The sequence below is a fragment of the Gymnoscopelus microlampas genome (assembly GCF_963454915.1).
Source record: "Gymnoscopelus microlampas genome assembly, chromosome: 20".
Classification (NCBI taxonomy): domain Eukaryota; kingdom Metazoa; phylum Chordata; class Actinopteri; order Myctophiformes; family Myctophidae; genus Gymnoscopelus; species Gymnoscopelus microlampas.
In genome coordinates this window covers 18,228,206-18,247,610 of record NC_139957.1, presented here as the reverse complement: position 1 = coordinate 18,247,610, position 19,405 = coordinate 18,228,206, and the positions used below count along the sequence as shown (strand labels likewise).

The 19,405-nt window shown below is 41.1% G+C and overlaps 1 protein-coding gene across 5 annotated transcripts in view; it reads left to right on the top strand.

The window, feature by feature from the left end:
- map4k5 (mitogen-activated protein kinase kinase kinase kinase 5) overlaps nucleotides 1–19,405 on the top strand; it is a 47,324-nt gene that overhangs the window by 9,514 nt on the left and 18,405 nt on the right. For 3 of the 5 annotated variants that reach the window (XM_084044838.1, XM_084044836.1, XM_084044837.1), the window contains exons 4-15: nucleotides 6,737–6,827; nucleotides 8,046–8,110; nucleotides 8,238–8,293; nucleotides 8,378–8,425; nucleotides 10,041–10,083; nucleotides 10,194–10,266; nucleotides 11,276–11,407; nucleotides 11,837–11,899; nucleotides 12,561–12,642; nucleotides 15,356–15,472; nucleotides 17,926–18,004; nucleotides 18,750–18,821. In XM_084044838.1, coding sequence (XP_083900964.1) covers nucleotides 6,737–6,827; nucleotides 8,046–8,110; nucleotides 8,238–8,293; nucleotides 8,378–8,425; nucleotides 10,041–10,083; nucleotides 10,194–10,266; nucleotides 11,276–11,407; nucleotides 11,837–11,899; nucleotides 12,561–12,642; nucleotides 15,356–15,472; nucleotides 17,926–18,004; nucleotides 18,750–18,821 — 921 coding nt within the window. The remainder of the gene's footprint in view (nucleotides 1–6,736; nucleotides 6,828–8,045; nucleotides 8,111–8,237; nucleotides 8,294–8,377; nucleotides 8,426–10,040; nucleotides 10,084–10,193; nucleotides 10,267–11,275; nucleotides 11,408–11,836; nucleotides 11,900–12,560; nucleotides 12,643–15,355; nucleotides 15,473–17,925; nucleotides 18,005–18,749; nucleotides 18,822–19,405) is intronic. The other 2 variants (XM_084044840.1, XM_084044839.1) reach the window with 1 other exon arrangement.

Below are 19,405 nucleotides of genomic sequence, written 5' to 3'. Positions count from 1 at the left end.
GGGTGCGGGAATACACCGAGTACATTACTTGCACACTAGTCTCACCAGACAGACTGTTGACGCCCACACTTTTCAAAAGCTTTCGCCATACAGTCTGTGCAACGGAAGTGCTGAAAATGTGAAGAAACTACAGCGGATGTCCACCTCCCCCTACTTCCATTTCACCTTTGCAGTCTTGTAATTTGTCCTACTGTTAGTCAAATTACTCAAAGCATATATAGATAGCGACTTAGCAGAACTTGAATTAAAAAAATATATATATTTAAAATCTATTTTCGTGAACGTAAAGGAGAAACTGATGACAACTTCCGTTCATGGCTTTCAGGAGGCGTAATTACAGAGCATTCCAAGATTGTGGAATAGTTGTCTGGCTTGAGAGACTTATACTTTCACACAGATAACTATGCGCATGTGCATCCGGTGTTGTCAGTATTATCTGTGCTGACATACACTGCGGCTGGCAACCCTAGTCACCTCAGGTAGCAGGATTCATCATCCGGGGAGCATGAAGATGCACAAAATATTTTATGGCAGTCCAGCAAGTAGTTTTCAAAACATCTTGCTTGGGGGGAAAAGTGCTGGACGATCTGACAGACAATGACATTGCCATCCTTGGAGCCTCTCCATTTGCAGGGCTAAAATGGCTATATGGTCATATGTAAATACAGCTACTGTACCTAATCAATATAGGCTACATTAGAACACTGGTTCTGAACCCTGGTACTCATGCACCCGTAGTACTGCTGGTATTATTCCATGATGTAACTGGTGTTAATTGCAGTCACGAGACATCCTTGTCATTCTGGCTGTAATAAGGGGTTAGGTTTATGTCTAGGTTTTACCTGGAACGCCAGGTATTTAACTGCCTTGCCAGATAGAAAACCAGCAGTACCAGGTGTCCCTGAAGAAAGATATTAAGACGAAGCGCCCTATGTTGCGCACCGCCTTACCCCTTATGTCTAAACCTTTTTGCCATTTTTTACTATTTTGGAAAAACATTGAAAAATAGTTTTCACTATTTCAAAATCTTTCAAATGCCACCCAAAAATCCAAAGTTTAGTGGTAAGGTGGCGCACAAGATAAGGCCCTCAGTTTGTACTAGCAAGTAGCAAAATTTAAGTGAACAAAAACATTCTCAAGACGGTTTGGAGAAACCCAGCCTTAAGCATCCTGTTTTAACAGGACTCTTGTTGCTCATTTAAGCGATCCTTGCAGGTAAACAGCGTTGACTCCCAACCATGGGATCAAACAGGTTGGACCAGGATCAGTGACACCGGTATGAAGGCAGGTCAGAGAAAAGAGATAGGGAGTGGTTCAGCCCTCAGGCTGCAGTGGCTCTTGGGCACAGAATAGGCCTTCTGACAAGTTGGAAGGTGTTTATCCATTGGAAAAACAAATAAAACATGTCTTCACTTAGTGATATAATCACAGAAGGGAAGATGAAGATTCAGGACCTTTGAGAGATTCCTAATGATATTTCCCCCAGTAGATTATTGCTTATGTCTATATATTCCTAATCCACACTGTATACACTATTTATTTATTTATGATCAATAAAATTGGTTCCATTGCTGCAATGGGTTAAATTGCTGCAGTGCCTCCACCACAATGAATTCAAATTACACACCTTTTATTTAGAGCACAGCTTGGTATTCAAAGAGCAAAGGGAAGTTGTACTGAGTCTTAGAGGAAGTGGTTTTGCTTTGAGGCCTCGTTTTACCATGTGAAATTTGTGGGGACCTTGTCATGTTTTTCAGCTTGTTTCTAAAACTATGGCCGAAATTGTCCTCACTAACATCTTTGTGGCTATTTGTCGCATTTGCTGCATGACAGTGATGCAGTGAAAATGTATCTTATTGAACAGTACCTCCCAAAATTAAGGGGTTGAAAACTGTTAAACACTGTAATTACACATGCAATAATATTTAATTACCACCAAATTGAGTATCCCACAAGTGTAATTTATTTGTAATGGCCTTGTAATGGTGTGGAATTGTGATTATGTCACATTTGGCACACACTAAAAGTAGTTTTCTGTCATAAAGTAATTACATCCTTTTCTTGGATGCATCAAATCATCTCATCAAATCATATTTTATTTGCAGATCATTAGTCGTTGTTTCAAATGTAACTATTTTTATTCTTGGGCCCCCAGCTTTCATTTTAAGATTTCACACAGTTCTTACACTTACACTGGGGTCTTAAGACCATCGATAATAAGTGAATGATTTCAAAGAAATTGTCTTTCTATAATGTACAAGTGATGTCATTTTAGATAAACAATTCAAATTGGAAGTGATGATTTAATCTGATGAATCGGTATTCTCTCCTGAGTAGCTTAAATTGGCAACCCCTCAAGAGAAGATAGTGTGCACATCTTGTACCTGTATTTATTTAGGCCAGGTGCTGGACATCAAGGCAAATATCAAGGAGAAGAAGGTAAAAATATCTGCTCACTGGTTTAAACTCCCAAAATGTATTTTCTTTAATGGCGCAACGTTTGACCTTATAGGTCTTCATCAGGCAAAAATCAACCATAAGGTCGAAAGGTTAAAGAAAATACCTTTTGGGAGCTTTAAACTAGTGTGCGGATGTTTTTACCACCTTCTCCCTGAAATTGGCAACCCACTTGAAAATGTACTGTATTTTCTGTGTATTAAAGAGCTGGAGAGACAGGGAGACACCTGTTATTGAGCAAACACTCTATAGTAATTATTACTATCAGAATATAACTTTACAATTTAAACAAACAAACATTTTTGTTTTGTTTTAACCAAAACATTTCAGTTACACTACCTTTTAAAATTAATCTGTGATCTCTATGGGTTTGGTCAGATCTGACCAAACACAGAGCTAAAACAAGTTGGAATATATACGCCATTCACACCATTTCTTAGAGTGTCGGGTACTGTAGCTTATTAACATCACATTAAACCACCTGAACGCCAGTTTGTGTTTTCTGTGATTAACAACTCGCACTGTCTGAATTATTTAGGGATGTTAAACCCCACTTATCTGATGCTCCAAGCTGGTTAAAGCCAATGCTACACATGATTTAGCCAGTGACTGCATCATTTACGGCTCTGACAGAGTTCTAATAGCTAAGTTGTGTTGAGATTAGGGGTGTGCCGATATATCGTCCCGCGATATATCGCGATACGTTTTCGCGACGATATGTATCGTTTTGGGGAAAAAAAATATTGTTTTGAAAAAAAATAAAGAAAAAAAAAAATCTTTTTTTTTTTTTACCAATCAAAATAATCAGGCATGCAAACAGCCCCGAGGTGAAAAGGGTGACACCATGTTGTTGTTTTTTCGGGTCAGGTGTCACACTATTGCCCTATTTGGATTCAAAACGGCTGAAAAGCTACAAGTTTGCATGTCTGAATAATGCAAAAACAGAATTATTTGTTTGCATTTCCTTTTTTTCTCCCCCATTTATTTTCATAATAAAAAAAGTGCGTATCGTATCGAAATCGTATCGAAGTTGTGAGCCAAATATTGTATCGTATCGTTTCGTGAAATTAGTGTATCGGCACACCCCTAGTTGAGATTTGTGATATTGTCCATTCCACAGATTAGTCATTTGGCCAATGGAAGCAGACTGGGTTGTTGTTTACTGGTCAGCCTGCATTGCGTGTTTTGGCATTCCACCCAGACTTTTATTCAGACCTCACGTGAGAGATCCGAACTCTCTCCCAGACAGGCTGAGAGCAGGGCTCCTTCACAGCAATTGTCTCACTGTGTTTGTATGCGTGTGTTTTCAAAACAAGAGCCACTGTAACCCTCGAACTATTTCCATCCCTCATCTTTTTCCCTCAGCGACTTCAGTTCCAGGAAGGGAAAGGTCTACTCACAGCTGAATTTGGAGGGATATTTCTCTGCACCGGGTGTCACCTACTTGTATGTGCTTAATTAGGCTTCAGCATTGAGCTGGCTGGCACAGAGATTGTGCGCTGATCCTCGGGGCAAGGAACTAGGTTTCTCTGTCTAAAGGCCACAGTAAACCATTTTAATCCGGCTATCTATTATGGATATATCAGAATGTGCAAACAAAGAGTTCTGTTCCAAAATTATAGCAACCAGTGATTTATGTTGCCTACTGTTCCTTAGTAAAATGTTTATTTATTTATTAGTTAGGATAGCTTATTTTGGATCCACACTCATTGTCATTATTGCTGCGGGTAGGCAAATTAATCCAACCACAGCAAATGTTTACCAGAATCTACCCCCCTCCCCAAGGCAATATATCCTGTTGTTTTTCTGTTAGAAGCCATGTCCCTCTGATGACATGCATCAGAAGAGCTTGATGTGGATTCAAAGCCATCATGATGCCCCCCCCCCCACACCCACACACACACACATAGAATTATAAGAGACAGCAGCCTCTGATGGATTATAACTTAACGTGTTAATGTGTTCCAGCTCCTCGTATGACTGCACAATTGGTAGCAGCTGGGCTCATACATATTTTTGTCTTCTAACTTCCTACCAATAGGATGTGTTAAAGCGCTGTGTTAGACTGGAAAGCATGCCTGGATAATAGCCTAGAGAACGTAAACTTTGAAGGTATGAGGTGTTCCTTTTATTGTCGTTGGCAGTGTTGTATCCCACTTTATTTACATAATAATGAAATATTGAGCCCTATAGTCAGAAGGAAGTATTCGAAGACTATGGTCCTGTGGTTTTGAGTTTGGCAAAACCGAAGGGAAACATTAAGTGTTCTCTCAAACCCAAACTTGCAGGCCTGCACAGCCTTTGTAACTGACAAAGTACAGTACCTTGTATAGCGACATTTCCAAGTAGATGGGGAAAATATAAACCATTCCACAAATGAATGGTTGCTTTAGAATGTTTGTTTATTCATTATGGAAAAAGTGTTGCTACCTGAAATGGGGTGCTTGCTTGCGCAGGTCTGGAAAGTCTGGAAAAGTGTGAAAATATGAATTACTGTTTTCCAGACATGGGAAAATATGGAAACTTGGGTGAAATTCTTGAAAACGTTTGGAAGTTTTGGTCATAGTAATACAAGCATAAGTGCATAATGAATGCACTGCACGATGACAGTGACCAATGAATGAGAACATGATGCGACACGAGAGTGCGGACTAGCCAACACCAACTCGGGACTCCTGAACTTCCTGGACTTCCACACCCTCCTGTCTAGCATCAGGGTCTTGAACTCTGCATAGTTGTTAGCTCTGCTGTCACGCCGCAGTGTATGTACGTAGGTGGTGCACCTCTTTCCTTTCCTGGCTGTGCCCTGCGTTACCCTACCCTGACTCCGCCAGATGGGGGCGGTATTGACTTTACAATACAGCCTCCATCTGGACTGCTCAGATGATAGAGCTGCCCGCACCCGCTGCGTGTTCGAACCAATCGGTGGCTGCTAGGGGCGGGATAATACAATCAACCTGCCAAGTTGCTTGAAAAAAAAAGGGACCGCCCCTTCATCGATTGTGCTACCGAGATCCCAGATGGAAGTAGCCTGTGAAACAAATGTGACGCAAGCTTCTTCCATCTGGCAGAGTCAGGTTAGCGTTGCCCTGGTAGAGTAAAAATCTCGACCAGGAGGCATGCCATAACTGATGCAGTTACATTTCAACCTACAGCTGTTAAAGAGTAGTGCAGCATGTGATTACAATAGTTCAAATCACGAGGACATCGAGTGTCTGAACAATCACACACAATGTTTGTTCTGAACTTTGTTCGGCTAGCTAAAAAATCGTAATCTTGAAGATGTAAGAACTGCCTGCCGAAGTTCTTAATGATGCCAATTTGTTCTTATTGACCTACCTGGCCTAACAAGTTTGCGTTTGGTTGGAGTATGCTACAGTAGTATCAATCCATAACTATTCATTTTGGTGCATGCTTTGCCGATCATTGCGCTCTAAACTCTGTAAAAGGGGCTTAAGACAGCTCAGACTGAGTTCAATATGCGCAGACATTAAGACTTGTAATTTGGAGGTTTTGAGTTATCTTGTCACGTTTGTGAATGTTTTGGTGTTACTGTAATCTAACTTGGGCTTGCACTGCCCAATTTTCATGTCTGTGATTGTGTAGTTCTGGTCCTCCATAGCCTGGTGGAACACTTATAGATAAAAATGTATATATTTTTTTCGATGATCCCAAGAAACTGGCATTGCCAGCATGGGAGCTGAAGCGTTGTTCAGCCATCTACAGGGCAAAAAACATGCAAGTCTCTCTCCCTGCCAGTGCTATGAGATCACCACCGGTTATCAAAATGTCCAACTCCCAATAGAAATACACACTTGTCTAAGCCACATTTTCGCTATAGTGCCAGAGTTCTTCCAGCAAAATAATTTGCATAACTTGCTGGAATGGCAATGGGAGAGAGCATTTTTTAACATGCCCTCTTTGGCAGCAAATGTTCTGGTATTGCCTGATAAGCGACTGTTTTCATTTGTTTATTTTCTAACGGTATAGTACTTTAAACTATGTTGTAGAAAACTACAACAAGTAGAAGTCTTATAAGAAATCATAATCCGTTTTGAAAAAGTATGGCATTTTTATTTGGTAAAAGGGCAAGCACCCTGTGAAATTGATCAATCAATATTTCAGAAAACACAGATTATGTAACTATTTTGTAAGCAAAGAGAGATGACTTATGACCTAAATTTGCTTTCAACTGAAGGTTGGAATCTAGTGCTAATGCTGTTTGTGTTCTCTCTCTCTCTCTCTCTCTCTGTCTGTCTGTCTCTCTCTGTGCTTCCAGGGGATGACTTTTCCATCATACAGCAGGAAATCTTCATGGTGAAGGAATGCATGCACCAAAACATTGTGGCCTACTTTGGGAGCTACCTGTGGTAAGAGCCAGCACTGAATACCACCAAGCCTTTGTCTGTCATTTGATACTTGATATTTCCTGACTCTTAAGGGATCGCAAAAACAATTATTCAAGAGAAAAAATATATAGGAAGAATACTCAAAGTAAAAAGGGTCACCGCAAACAACACAAATAACTAAACAAAGAAAACATTTTTTCCCCACTTAATAATAATAATGATTTTACCTATTTCATCCCTCGTGGGAAATTCCGTTTTCCGCTTCTCCCAGCTGAGTGCTTCTCAAATGTGCGCAGGAAGCAGTTAGGGGTTATGTGTCTTGCTCAGGGATACCTCGACACATTGCCGGGCCGAGAATTGAACCTGGGACCTTTTGCTTCCCAGGCGCCGGTGGGCTCTCTACCCATTGAACTATGGCAGCCCAACCTCCTTTCAGTGCCAAAATTGTAAGATATAAAGAACCATTGCCTGCCTAACTCGCATGACTTGCTTAATTAATTGGTCACGCCGGTGAGTTAGTGCCCACGCATGTGAAAGTATGACTACAGTAAAAGTAGCAATAGGACTGACAGACTGGTGCTGACTAGGCTGGCTGGCGAGGCCTGTTGGTACCAGGATGCAGCACTCAGGTTTTTTAGTGGAGGTTTCTCTTGACTGGAACCTGGAGAGGAAGTATGGCTGGTACGCCCACCGTTCCCCAATGACTTCCAGCAGGTTTAACTGGAATACGAGTCTCTGATCTGCTTTATACGGTCATTAGTCAGGAGAGGCGCTCGTCTTATCGCAGCAGCAGGTCCTGTGCAGTCTACTGAATACACAAGACATAAAATGCTACTTAAATCATGGTGGTTATTGCGCAAACCAACCCGCCATGCAGCAGTGAAAAAAACACAACCAAAAGATGCAAAAATGGGGAATTTCCCGAGATGCTTTCAGACTGGTTTCCTGGTTATGTGATAAATTGCTTGCACGTGTAGCTAAAAGGTGACAAGCTGGCATAGGTCTCATTGAAACACTGTGGCAAAGAATATCTTACTTATTTTGGCCATTTGGATGTGATCAAGATAACCGTAACTCTTACATTTCTGTCATGTGGTAAATCAAGAAACATGTCTGTAGATGCTATAGATATCATTTTCCACATATGCTATGTTACTTATGAAACTGCCTCGCTGTATAACTGTAAATAATCCGTTTGGCACAATGACCTAACTGTCTCACCTTTTGTTCTTCTGTCAGTCGAGAGAAGCTGTGGATATGTATGGAGTATTGTGGTGGAGGATCTCTGCAGGACATCTATCATGGTGAGATATTACAGAACTTATTTCATCATTATTAGCCAGTTTCACTATTTATTATTGCATCCACTGAAGATCATCTGAGAAAGTGTGTGTGTGTGTGTGTGTGTGTGTGTGTGTGTGTTTGTTACAGTTACTGGGCCTCTGTCAGAGCTTCAGATTGCCTATATGTGCAGAGAGACCATACAGGTAATTCCACTTATGTTATTCTTGGAGAACATTCCAAAGCTGAATTTAGGTTGATCTATAACGTGCCAATCATTTCCTCATCAGGGCTTGGGATATCTACACACTAAGGGCAAGATGCATCGTGACATCAAGGTACTACACCTTTTCAACTTTTATTTCTATTCAATGTGTATTTATCCCCGGTTCATTTTGATGAGAAAAAAATAACCTCTCACAAGGGAGACCTGGCCAAGACCGCAGAAGAACATTCAGTTCCTGACAGAACAATAAAAAACATTTCATGAGTAATAGATGGTTTGAGAGAGAGCAAGAGATAAAGAAGAATAACCTTTGGGGGGTGGAGGAATAGTAGCACAGTCGTTGCACAATCAATATCACCATAAATATCACAGTTAGCCCGTCATAAAACAAACCGAAACGCCTGTTTTTTGGCTTGTGCAGCGTGACCCAAAAGGTGTGAACTGAAGTGACAGGAAAGGGGTCAAGGGGGGACAAGATTGCATGGGTGCATGTGACCAATGCCGTCACCACGCAGTTTAGAGGCTTGAGCAGAATGTCAGATGGCGTTTGCCTGGTGCTGTTCACACAGCCCCTAGTCTCTGTCTCTGGTGTTATCGCAGTAGGTCAGGGCTGGGCCTATTATCTCTGCTCAGCTCTACGCAGAGAGCACTTCCTGTTTCCTCTGCTCTCACCGCAGGATGCCAGCAGAGTGTCAGTCAGAGCCAACAGAAACACTCAGTCAGTCCTATGCTCACTTACGGCAGTGATACACTGGGCAACGTTTTATGGCCAACTGTGATGATTAAGAGCACCTCAACGATGTGTTCCCCATCTTCATAGCCCCTAATGTTGCTTAGTTCATTAGCAACATTACTGGGGATGTAGGAAGTGTCGTTGACACTGTTGGCCGACAAATATTTGAAAAAGACAAATGTGTCGTCGGACAGTGCCTTGTACCTTTAATTCGCAGATGCACGTAATTTGTAGTCTTACATTTTAATTGGTGTGGACCAAGCATTGTTTCATGGAAATGGGAACCCTAAAATGTCTTTTTTTAAAGCTACAATCCATAGATTGTCTGTCATCTCTACTGACAGAGAGATAAAAAAAGATGTCTTAAGTCGAACTACAATAAAGATGGCCGCACATCTAATGTCTGCTCCGGTGCGCCGTCTGCTTCAAATACTGTAACTGACATTTTCAACCAGTCAGTGTCCTACCTGACACCAGGATTTACATTTTGCATTGGAAGAGTAGGGAGACCACTCTAACCACTGCAGATATACTAGTTATTGTAACCGCAGTCTATAACTTTTATGCCCTACCTAGGACTTGAACCAGGTCTCCCGTGTGAGAGACCTACCATCTACCACTCAGGCATCAGGCAATTTATTTTTAAAATAACGTTTTATTCATTCAAATAAGTTAGTGGATCGTAGCTTTAACGTAAACAAATTCAGAGGCGTTCAGTTGTTTACTATTGAGCCCTCTTTCCAAAGACATCTTCTGACATTGTGTTTGAGCTCAAATACCTCAATGTCTTCTACTTTTCGTACCATACTTGTCTTTCTTGAGTATGAAACAGCCATAAGTCTTTACAGCCTCTGACTTTACACTCCATTATTTGTCATCATTCTCAAAGTATAAAACCATGGGTGATTTACACCACAGGCCTCACAGTAATGCCTTTGGGCTCTGAATACCAAGCGGTGCACCAAGAATATATTTTCCTTTTTCATTCTAACAGGGAGCCAACATTCTTCTAACTGACAACGGAGATGTGAAGTTAGGTAAGGTGCTGGACAGCATATGAGTCCTGAGGACTTGAACCCTCTCAACACTTCCAGCTATGTGTTTGTGTATTGCATAACCTGAAAAGATCTGTCACTCATTATCGCAGCTGACTTTGGAGTCGCCGCCAAAATAACTGCCACCATTGCCAAAAGGAAGTCCTTCATTGGAACACCCTATTGGTGAGTTTCTCACTCTAATATGTGAATCCATCCACTGTGAAAGGCTAGGTTGAATTGGTTCAGAAACTGTGGCCTTTTCCTTCAATGACTGATATAGGAAAAACAAAAGTAAGTCCACACAAAGTTAATTGACCTATGAAGAGGTTCTGCACAGTAAATAAATGGGCTATTGAGAGAGTGTAGCCTATGACACTCCAGTACATTAACCTCTGTTGTAAATGGAGAATATTAACATAATATTCAAACATTTATTGCCAAACAATTTACAGTCGATTTAAAATTTGCTCATGTGAGCTCAGACTCAACGATAACAAGAACAAGAAGAACGTATAAACATCGCGTAGCGGTGAGATCAAAGGATGGAGCTGTCACCACCCGTCTCCTCTCCGCCCTGTTTGTCTGTCATAAGACATAAGACGGAGCCGTCTTCCATCGTTAAAAAATGAATAATAATTTACACGTCACCAGCGGCAGTCATATTTTTGCAGTGCCGGGGCACCGCTGCTCAATGTATATTGGGGAAACACTGCATAGCCCGTACGTACACTCGGACAGTGGGTGGAAATCCCTGGGTATGGACTAGTAAAGACATATTAACCCATTTTGGGCGTGAACCCCTATTTGTAACGATACCTTTCAAGACGGGAACCCCTTTTGGGGTTCCTGTTGCTATGTACAGTATCTAGAAACTTTTTTTGTTTTGGTGAGAGGAAGTTTTTCATAAATCAGTTTTTAGAATCAGCCCCTAAATGAGTTAAAAGGCTGATCACAGAACACAGTCCAAAAATAGCTTGGAAAAAGTGGCACAATGTGATGGCAAACCAATAATACTCTGACTGGTCACACCCACCAGCTGAGCATACCACTGCTCAAACTGTTGTATTCATCTCTCTGTACTGGGGACTGAACCAGCAACGTTAGGAATGCTGGCCAACCTCCCTACAAATTCTCCCTAACTTCCACCTGTATTGTTGGTGAATCACTGCTGAAACGTTGTGCACCTCCTTAGGATGGCTCCAGAGGTGGCAGCAGTGGAGAAGAATGGGGGCTATAACCAGTTGTGTGACATCTGGGCCGTTGGTATCACCTCCATAGAACTGGCAGAGCTGCAGCCCCCTATGTTCGATCTCCACCCTATGAGGTACAGTTCAGCTTCCTCAGACATGATCAACCAGCACTTCCTTTGCAGATTCCTTGGTTGACTTCCTGCTTTTGTGTTCCCCCAGTGTTTCATCAGGCCTTTGATAACTTTGGTAGCCCTCCTATGTTAATCGAAAGTATGCTTCATGCTATATTTAACTCTCTGCTAGTCACACACGTTCTAAGGACGCAAAACATTTTGTCACATTTGTTTTCAAGATGCCATGGCCTTGCATTATTTACTGTTATTTGCTTATAACATTGCTAATCTAGGAATTGGTTCTTATTTCACTGTTGTGCCAATTTAAAGACACTCGGGATAGACATGCTGCCAAAATTGCTAAATGTAAGCTGTGTACATCTCACTGGATTATTACATGTTTGAAAGATTATTTTGTTTGCAACGTTTATTTATAATAAAACCTTTCAGGGCATTGTTTCTGATGTCAAAGAGCAGCTTTCAGCCTCCCAAGCTAAAAGACAAGACCAAGTGGTGAGTACATTAGAGTTTACTGTCTGATGTATTTAACAGTATTACATTGTGCTCTGGGGTGGTTGTCTTAAAGGGGCATTTCACTTTAAAACACTTCTGGCTGTCATTTTAACGTCTACTCAGGATTTTGTGTGCACCCCAGACAGTTACTTGAAAATCAAACCTGGTCCGAAAACATTAATGACGGATGAACATTTCGGGGGCAGTGTGTAAATGTCATTGACACAATGTGAGGTCGTATTTCTTTTTTAACGTCCGACAATTTCGCATGAAAAATTAGGGCTTAGTGGGCAAGCTCCTTTAGACTCATTGAAAACATACATTCTTGGTTCTGGTGGCTAATATTGTCCTTCTAATGCTTGAGGGGGCCGTGTTTATTCAGTTTCTATTATGAAAAAGAAAACGGGACGAGGGGGCCGTGTTTTCATAATAGTATTCAATTACTGTTATGAAGGGAAAAAAATATGACGTTTACTTTCAATGAGTTGCAATGGGTTCCTAGAAAGGGAGCGTGTCTGATACAATGAATATCAAACATCTAAATATTGAATCAAGCAACACAAAAGCCAGAGAAGACGTTAAAATGATCACAGAAGTGTTTTAAAGGGGAATGCCACTTTAAGGATGACTGCTTCACCCTAAAACTCAACTCTTCCCCCAGGTCCACAGCCTTCCACAACTTTGTGAAAGTGTCTCTAACGAAGAATCCAAAGAAGAGGCCCACTGCAGAAAAGCTTCTATCAGTAATTAATCTAATTTCTATATATTGATTGATTGAATACTTTGTTAGACAGAAATGTAAACTGCACTAAGTACAGTCAGACATTTGGGCTAAAAGGATAACACAAACTTGAAAAAGTGCTCATCGGAGCACAGGTCTCCGCCAGGTCAGGTAGGTTATTGTGGTCCAGCAATGTTCGGAATTCGGCAATCAGGATCTAATATGAAAAGTGGACGGATCCGTCTTTATCACTTGACTATAGAGATAATGTGTACTGATTTGCGTGATGTTTGGACAAAATTTGTATAGTAATACAAAAATGTTTTGCAAAAACTGACCTCCTGGTGGTGCTATAATAGGGGAATGTTAACACCCTGCCAGCTATTAATTAATTATTTATGTAGCTTCTGCCAGGGTTTTTTACTTTATATTGATGGTCTTTGCAGAGCCAAGGGAGCCGTGATGTGTGCGTGGATGTAAACAAAGCAAGTCTGGGGGATGGGGGAGGGTCTGATCTATCCACCAGAGATTTCTTTTTTTTTAACCGTGATCGGCCATTTTGTTCCGGTCGGCAGTTGAATAACAGCCGTTTTCACCAAAAGGAGCGGACGAGAGTGTAATTTTTTGGGATGATGTCACATCTGTTTTTTCCTTGGCCTCTAGGGATTGCGCATACAAAGTTTTACACAGATCGGTGCAGGTAAAAACACGAATCGGCCTGTTATAGTGCCAACATGAGGCTGATTAAAATCATTTCAAGTGGCCTAGTGGGAATATGCGCGCATAATTTGACACAGTGTACCGATTTGCGTGATGTTTGGACAAAATCTGTAGAAGTACTGTTAAAAAAAATGTTTTGCAAAACTCGGCCTCCTGGTGACGCTATAAGAGGCCCATGTGAAAACTTTGGGGCAGAACTCTGCTCTGGCATCCAGGAAGTGTGAGTGCACAGTTTCGCTGGGATCAAGCCAACGGTGCCGGAGATTAGCTGTTCACGGACAAACACACGGACGGACAGGGTGCAAAACAGTCTCGGCCTGGCGGAAGTCCTGGGGACTAGTTTCCACTGTGGTCCTATTGATAATCAGATTAATCTCATTCAATTAAGTGAATCATACATCAAGTGAATCATAGCACATTCTTCATTATGTCTGGGTCTATCTGTTCTTGAGAGATTACTATGAGAGAGACTAGTGCACTAATATCCTTCTCTCTAGAGATTTAAGTTACACCTACAAGTAGTTTGCATGCAGGTGAGAGGTGTAGGTGCCTGTCTCATTAAAGGGATTGTAGGCCACATTAAGCCTACATTTTAAGAATATTTATATATATATATTTTGCATTTTTTGTACTAGACCCAAGGGGTCTGGCTTACATGAGGCTCTGTACCTGTTTTCTCCATACATGGGCATGCCCCCTTTGTCCTTAGGTCCCAGCCAGAAAAGTCTGTCCCCCTTTCGTCCATACATGGGCATTTTTTGTACCTGTTTTCTCCATACATGGGCAAAAAACAGGTTTTGTCCCCTTTGTCCTTAGGTCCCAGCCAGAAAAGTCTGTCCCCCTTTCGTCCATACATGGGCATGTTTTGTACCTGTTTTCTCCATACATGGGCAAAAAACAGGTTTTGTCCCCTTTGTCCTTAGGTCCCAGCCAGAAAAGTCTGTCCCCCTTTCGTCCATATATGGGCATGTTTTGTACCTGTTTTCTCCATACATGGGCAAAAAAACAGGTTTTGTCCTTAGGTCCCAGCCAGAAAAGTCTGTCCCCCTTTCGTCCATACATGGGCATAGACACAGGCTGACACGTCATGTGAAGTCCGGCTTAGCCTGGGTCTGGCAGAACCAGGTCTCCTGGTCTTGTTTCCCCTCTATCAGCCTATAATGATGCTGGGATGTTTTCCTGCATTGAAACACAGTCCTCTTTCTGAAATCCGTATTTTCCCTACTATTTATGTTTTGACATCCGGGTATCCGGGACGTAAATGCATGGACGTCCGTGCCCGTGTGAACTGTTCGGGTGAAACCGAATGGGACCGAGTGCAGCCGACAAAAATGGAACGAGCCGCCATTGTTTTCTGTAGGCAGTTCATACTTCTTACTTTCGGTTTTAAAACGCTCTCAAACTTCTTTTTTGAGGCACGGAATTTACTTTTAAGATATCATTTGGATAGAATTTAGTTGTTTAACTTCATATATGTGGTCAATTTATCATGAAAGAGCCTACTTAAAAAAAAAAATTCAGAGAACCGGCAGGGGCGGGCAGTGACACGCATTGTATCCGAATAAAGCAACCTATTTTCGTCATGGCCCGCTTAGAAGTCCCCCCTGCGTCACCCCCTGGTGGTCGGGGAAACGAACTGCTGATGAGGAGGGGGGGGGGGGGAGTGGAGGTGCGGTGTTTGACAATAGTTTTTTTTCTTTTTTTAATCTCTGAACTTGCCTACAATCCCTTTAAGGCTTGTTATGTCAGGATATTGTCGAAAACAGTTTTTTTTTATTGATTTTGTGATTATTTTTTTATTTTTTCATTTGTGAGATGAACCCAAGATGTTTTTACAAATTATTTGAGTTTTTTGGGGGGGATATGCATGTTCAGCAACAAAAGGCAGTAATTTGTTTCTGTATTACTTTCACTGTGCTATATTTATCACTGTAATTTTACACTTTAATAAAGTTCTGTTTCCTGTGCAAATAAAGTTCTTAGGGCACATTTGAATCTTGCTTTATGTCTTGCAGCATGTGTTTGTAGGCCAGACGGGGCTGACCAGGAGACTAGCTGTCGACCTCCTGGACAAGATGAACAACCCAGACAACCACCAACACTTCAGTGAGGTGGATGATGATGACCTGGAGGTAATGTTGAACCAGAAAGTTGATCTGTTCTTTTGAAAATTAAGGAGGACTTGTTTAATTGAAAGGAAGTTTATAGTATTAACTGCTATGGGCCACCTCAGTGGCTACCAAGAAAGGGCCGTGTGTGTCAAATTAATCACAAAAGTTCTAGCTGACTTCAGTGGCTAATCAGCCCTTTCTGTGTACTTTCCTTAACAAAGCCACAAAGTGCTGCACAATTTGAGAATCCAAACAAAGTTTCTGTCAAATATTAAACAGAAAGTGTTGCACTGCTTACTCGGTTATCATGCGAAGGTCAAACTAGCAAATTTTGGACCTCAAAATCAAAGTAATTGGAACAGATTTTTTTTTCTTCACAGACCATTTCTATTAACACATCGAGTGCCATAAACCGTAGATCTACATCTTTTTAAAAGAAAAAGTTTTTGGAAAATTCCACAAGACGAATGAAAATTTGACTCACCATAATTTTATATGGCTTTTTGACCATAATTGGTGGCCATTTTGGATTGATGCCAATTAAACATATTTTTGCAACTAGGATTTATTAGGACTTTTAGTATGTTGTTCTGGTGACTTCATAAAAATGGTCTGTGAAGAAAAAATGCTTTTACCATAATTTTATGACTTTTTGACAATAATTGGCGGCCATTTTGGATTGATACCAGTTAAACATATTTCCGCAACTAGGATTTCTAGGACTTTTGGTATGTTGTTCTGGTGACTTAATAGAAGTGGTCTGTGAAGAAAAACAATTCTTTACAATTACTTTGATGTGAAACGCTAGTTTGCCGGGAATATAAAGCCTGCTTAGCAAAATCCAGAAATGTTATTGGAATCCCAACAAAAATGAACAATACGTCCGACAGTCATACGACAGAGCATACGCTTTGAAACCGCCTGAACTTGTAATATCAACCCAAGAAGAGGTTGGTATAAAAACTAGTTTCCATAAGTGTTCAATGCAAATCCTTGCATTGGAGCCACTTTGCAGCAGTTTGTCAATAAAAAAACCAAAGTTGAGCTGGGTTCAGTGTCTTGCCCCAGTGTGTTCTCATGTTCTTCAGCAAGTATTTGCTCCCTCCTCCTTCTCTTCCTGCTTGTCTTGATTTTCTCTCTGCGCATTATTATTCCAACTGGCATCAGCATCACATCTATGGGGCAGCCAAAGAGGTGGTACCAGCGCTTTTTAAAAGACCATTGTTGCTGTTCTACCCCCATGATACAAGACAAGCAGTCGCACTGTCTTGGCCATGATGAATGAATGAAAAAGGAAAAGCCTCAAGGCTATTGACTGCTGGCAGTGGAGCTTGTTCTTTTATACACACAGCATCACCAGTGCATAATAATGTGACTGTGCATCCATGTTTTTTAGAACTAGCTCTGGGTTATGTCTTTAGTTGATGTACATGCTTCAGGATTTGTTTCTCCTTATTCGCACTGAGGCAGATGTATAATAATTGTGCCAAATGACACTAAGGAATGCAGGTTAGAGTACCTTTACTGAATGTGGAAAAGGTACTCTACCCTTGTATGCGCTTATGAAGAGTGCAATATGTCGATATATATCAAGTCTTATCTTCCATTATTACTCTGATAGCTTGTAATTCAGTTACATATATGTGTGTGTGTGTGTGTGTGTGTGTGTGTGTGTGTGTGTGTGTGTGTGTGTGTGTGTGTGTGTGTGTGTGTGTGTGTGTGTGTGTGTGTGTATGTATGTATGTATGTATATGTATATGTATATATGTATATATATATATATATATATATATATATATAGTCAACTGTATATAAGTCTTACAAGTGTATAATATAACACTTGTTAATATTTTCAGCACCCAAATACCTCACCTTTAGAAATTCACATGAATCTAGAATTCCAGATCCTCTTGAGAGTTGTCCTTATTCTGATAAAAGGAGGGTCTCTGAAACAATGAATTAAAATGTTTAATAACAGGATTCAACCGTTACAAAATCATTGTGATTAAGAAAAGATCTGAGCATACACTTTGACCCAGTCTGCACTTGTAATATCAAGTGATGCCCTGTTATGCATGATTCTAAATGTATAATCCTTTAATCTCTCTTGCACTGAAATGCACTGATGATTTCAGGACTGAGATGCCGCCTATAATTCAGCAAAGGACCAAGGTTCAGACTTGAAACCTTAGGAGAAAGAAGACATTCCTTTTCATGATTATCTCTCCCATAGAAATCTTCATTGTGCCAGAATATCTTGCCTTTTACTAATACATTTTAATGCAAACTTATTTCTGAATAACACTGGGATATTCTGAGTCCTAGCTTGTCAAAGGGCTTAGTGGTTTAATTACAGGGCTCAAAAGCTCCAAAACCCTCAAAAACTGCTATTGACCCGGTAGGCACTTATATAAAGTGTGCTGGATCTTGACAGATTATTTAAAAATGTTTCTTTGAATCTCTCTTCTCTCCAGCCTCTTTCTGCTGTCAGACACACCATCCGATCCACCAACAAGAATGCCAGGGCAGAGCGGACTCGCTCAGAGATAAATTGTAAGTGAATAAACTCAACTCTTCCGCTTTCGCAATCAACATGCAAAAAATCAACTCACTGCCTCAACATCAATGACGTCCCACCCACTCAGGCCTGCCTTGTCCTCTAAGATTTATGCCAAGGCCCAGCCTGTTGCCTCATTGGTTGCTGCGTAAAGCAGTCGAAAGATTGGTTTCCACAGAGAAATCGGATGGCTTGTCTGTGGGTCATCCTGCTAATCCCCCAGTGCTGGCTTGGCACAGGTCCAGTGTGTGAGGTAGCCTGTATTAAAAATAGCCCCCAGGGATTCACTGAAGAGAAAGTGGCTCTAGAGTGGTGCCAGCGTGCACCACATTATGTCACCATCTTGGGTCTTCGCAGAAGACACACAAGCGGTCTAATTGTTATGTACCGTATATGTGGATGGGTGGAGTTGTTTAAGTAGCAGTTAGTTGTTGCGGCTTCTTGTTCTTGTAAAATTGTCTTAAGTTAAAAATGTTCAATACATTAATTTGAATAGTAGATCATTTGTATCTTACATTGATTTCAGTTCTTTAGGTAACAGGTTTGTGTTTGACTGTGCTGTGCTCAGTAGTTCTAGAGGTAGTTCTGTGTTGTGCTGTGTTGTGTTGAGGTCTGTGCCTTGGGGTAGGTAGACCCTTCATTGTGTGTGTCAGTGAAATGTCTGTATGTTGTATTCGTCCCTGTAATACTTTATTACATGTATGTCATGATCATGTGTGACTTTACCCCCTTTGTACAAAGCCAACAATGGGACAGACCCAGGAAGACCATGCTCAACCCCTAGCTTCACTGAGGGATGCAGGGTTGACCCAGGTCAGTGACAGTGTAGTAAAGACAGCGTGTGTGTGTGTGTGTGTGTGTGTGTGTGTGTGTGTGTGTGTGTGTTTGTGCGTGCGTGCATAACTCCAAGCTCACACAGAGAACCCCTTATAAATACAGTAGGGTAACATGTTTGTGGATAACAGAATGTTGTGTTTTGTAATACAGTACCTTGATGTTACTAAAGTTGGTGCATGGGGAAGTTTCATGCTCTAGCTGTTGGCTAAATTAGTCTTTCTTGCAATGCGTGGTTTCCTGCTGGCTGAAGTTGAAGTTTTACTTGACTTATCCAACATCAACAATGTGGACAACATGTGACGCTGTCATACTTGATGTACAGTAAGTGAGATTGAGAATGTCTCAGCTTCCCTTTATGAAAAGGCCTTACTTGTATATCGGCTTCAGAGAGTCTGGTTGTGACTCACGCAATGCTTTAATCAGTTGGTCAAGTCACTGGTGCACTTCCACATTTTCAGCATACCTCAAGCAACAACAAGCTTGCTTGTGAAATAATTCGGTGTGTTGTAATTCCTAAGCACCATGTTCCCTCGTTAATGAAACGGAGTGGAAAGCTGATT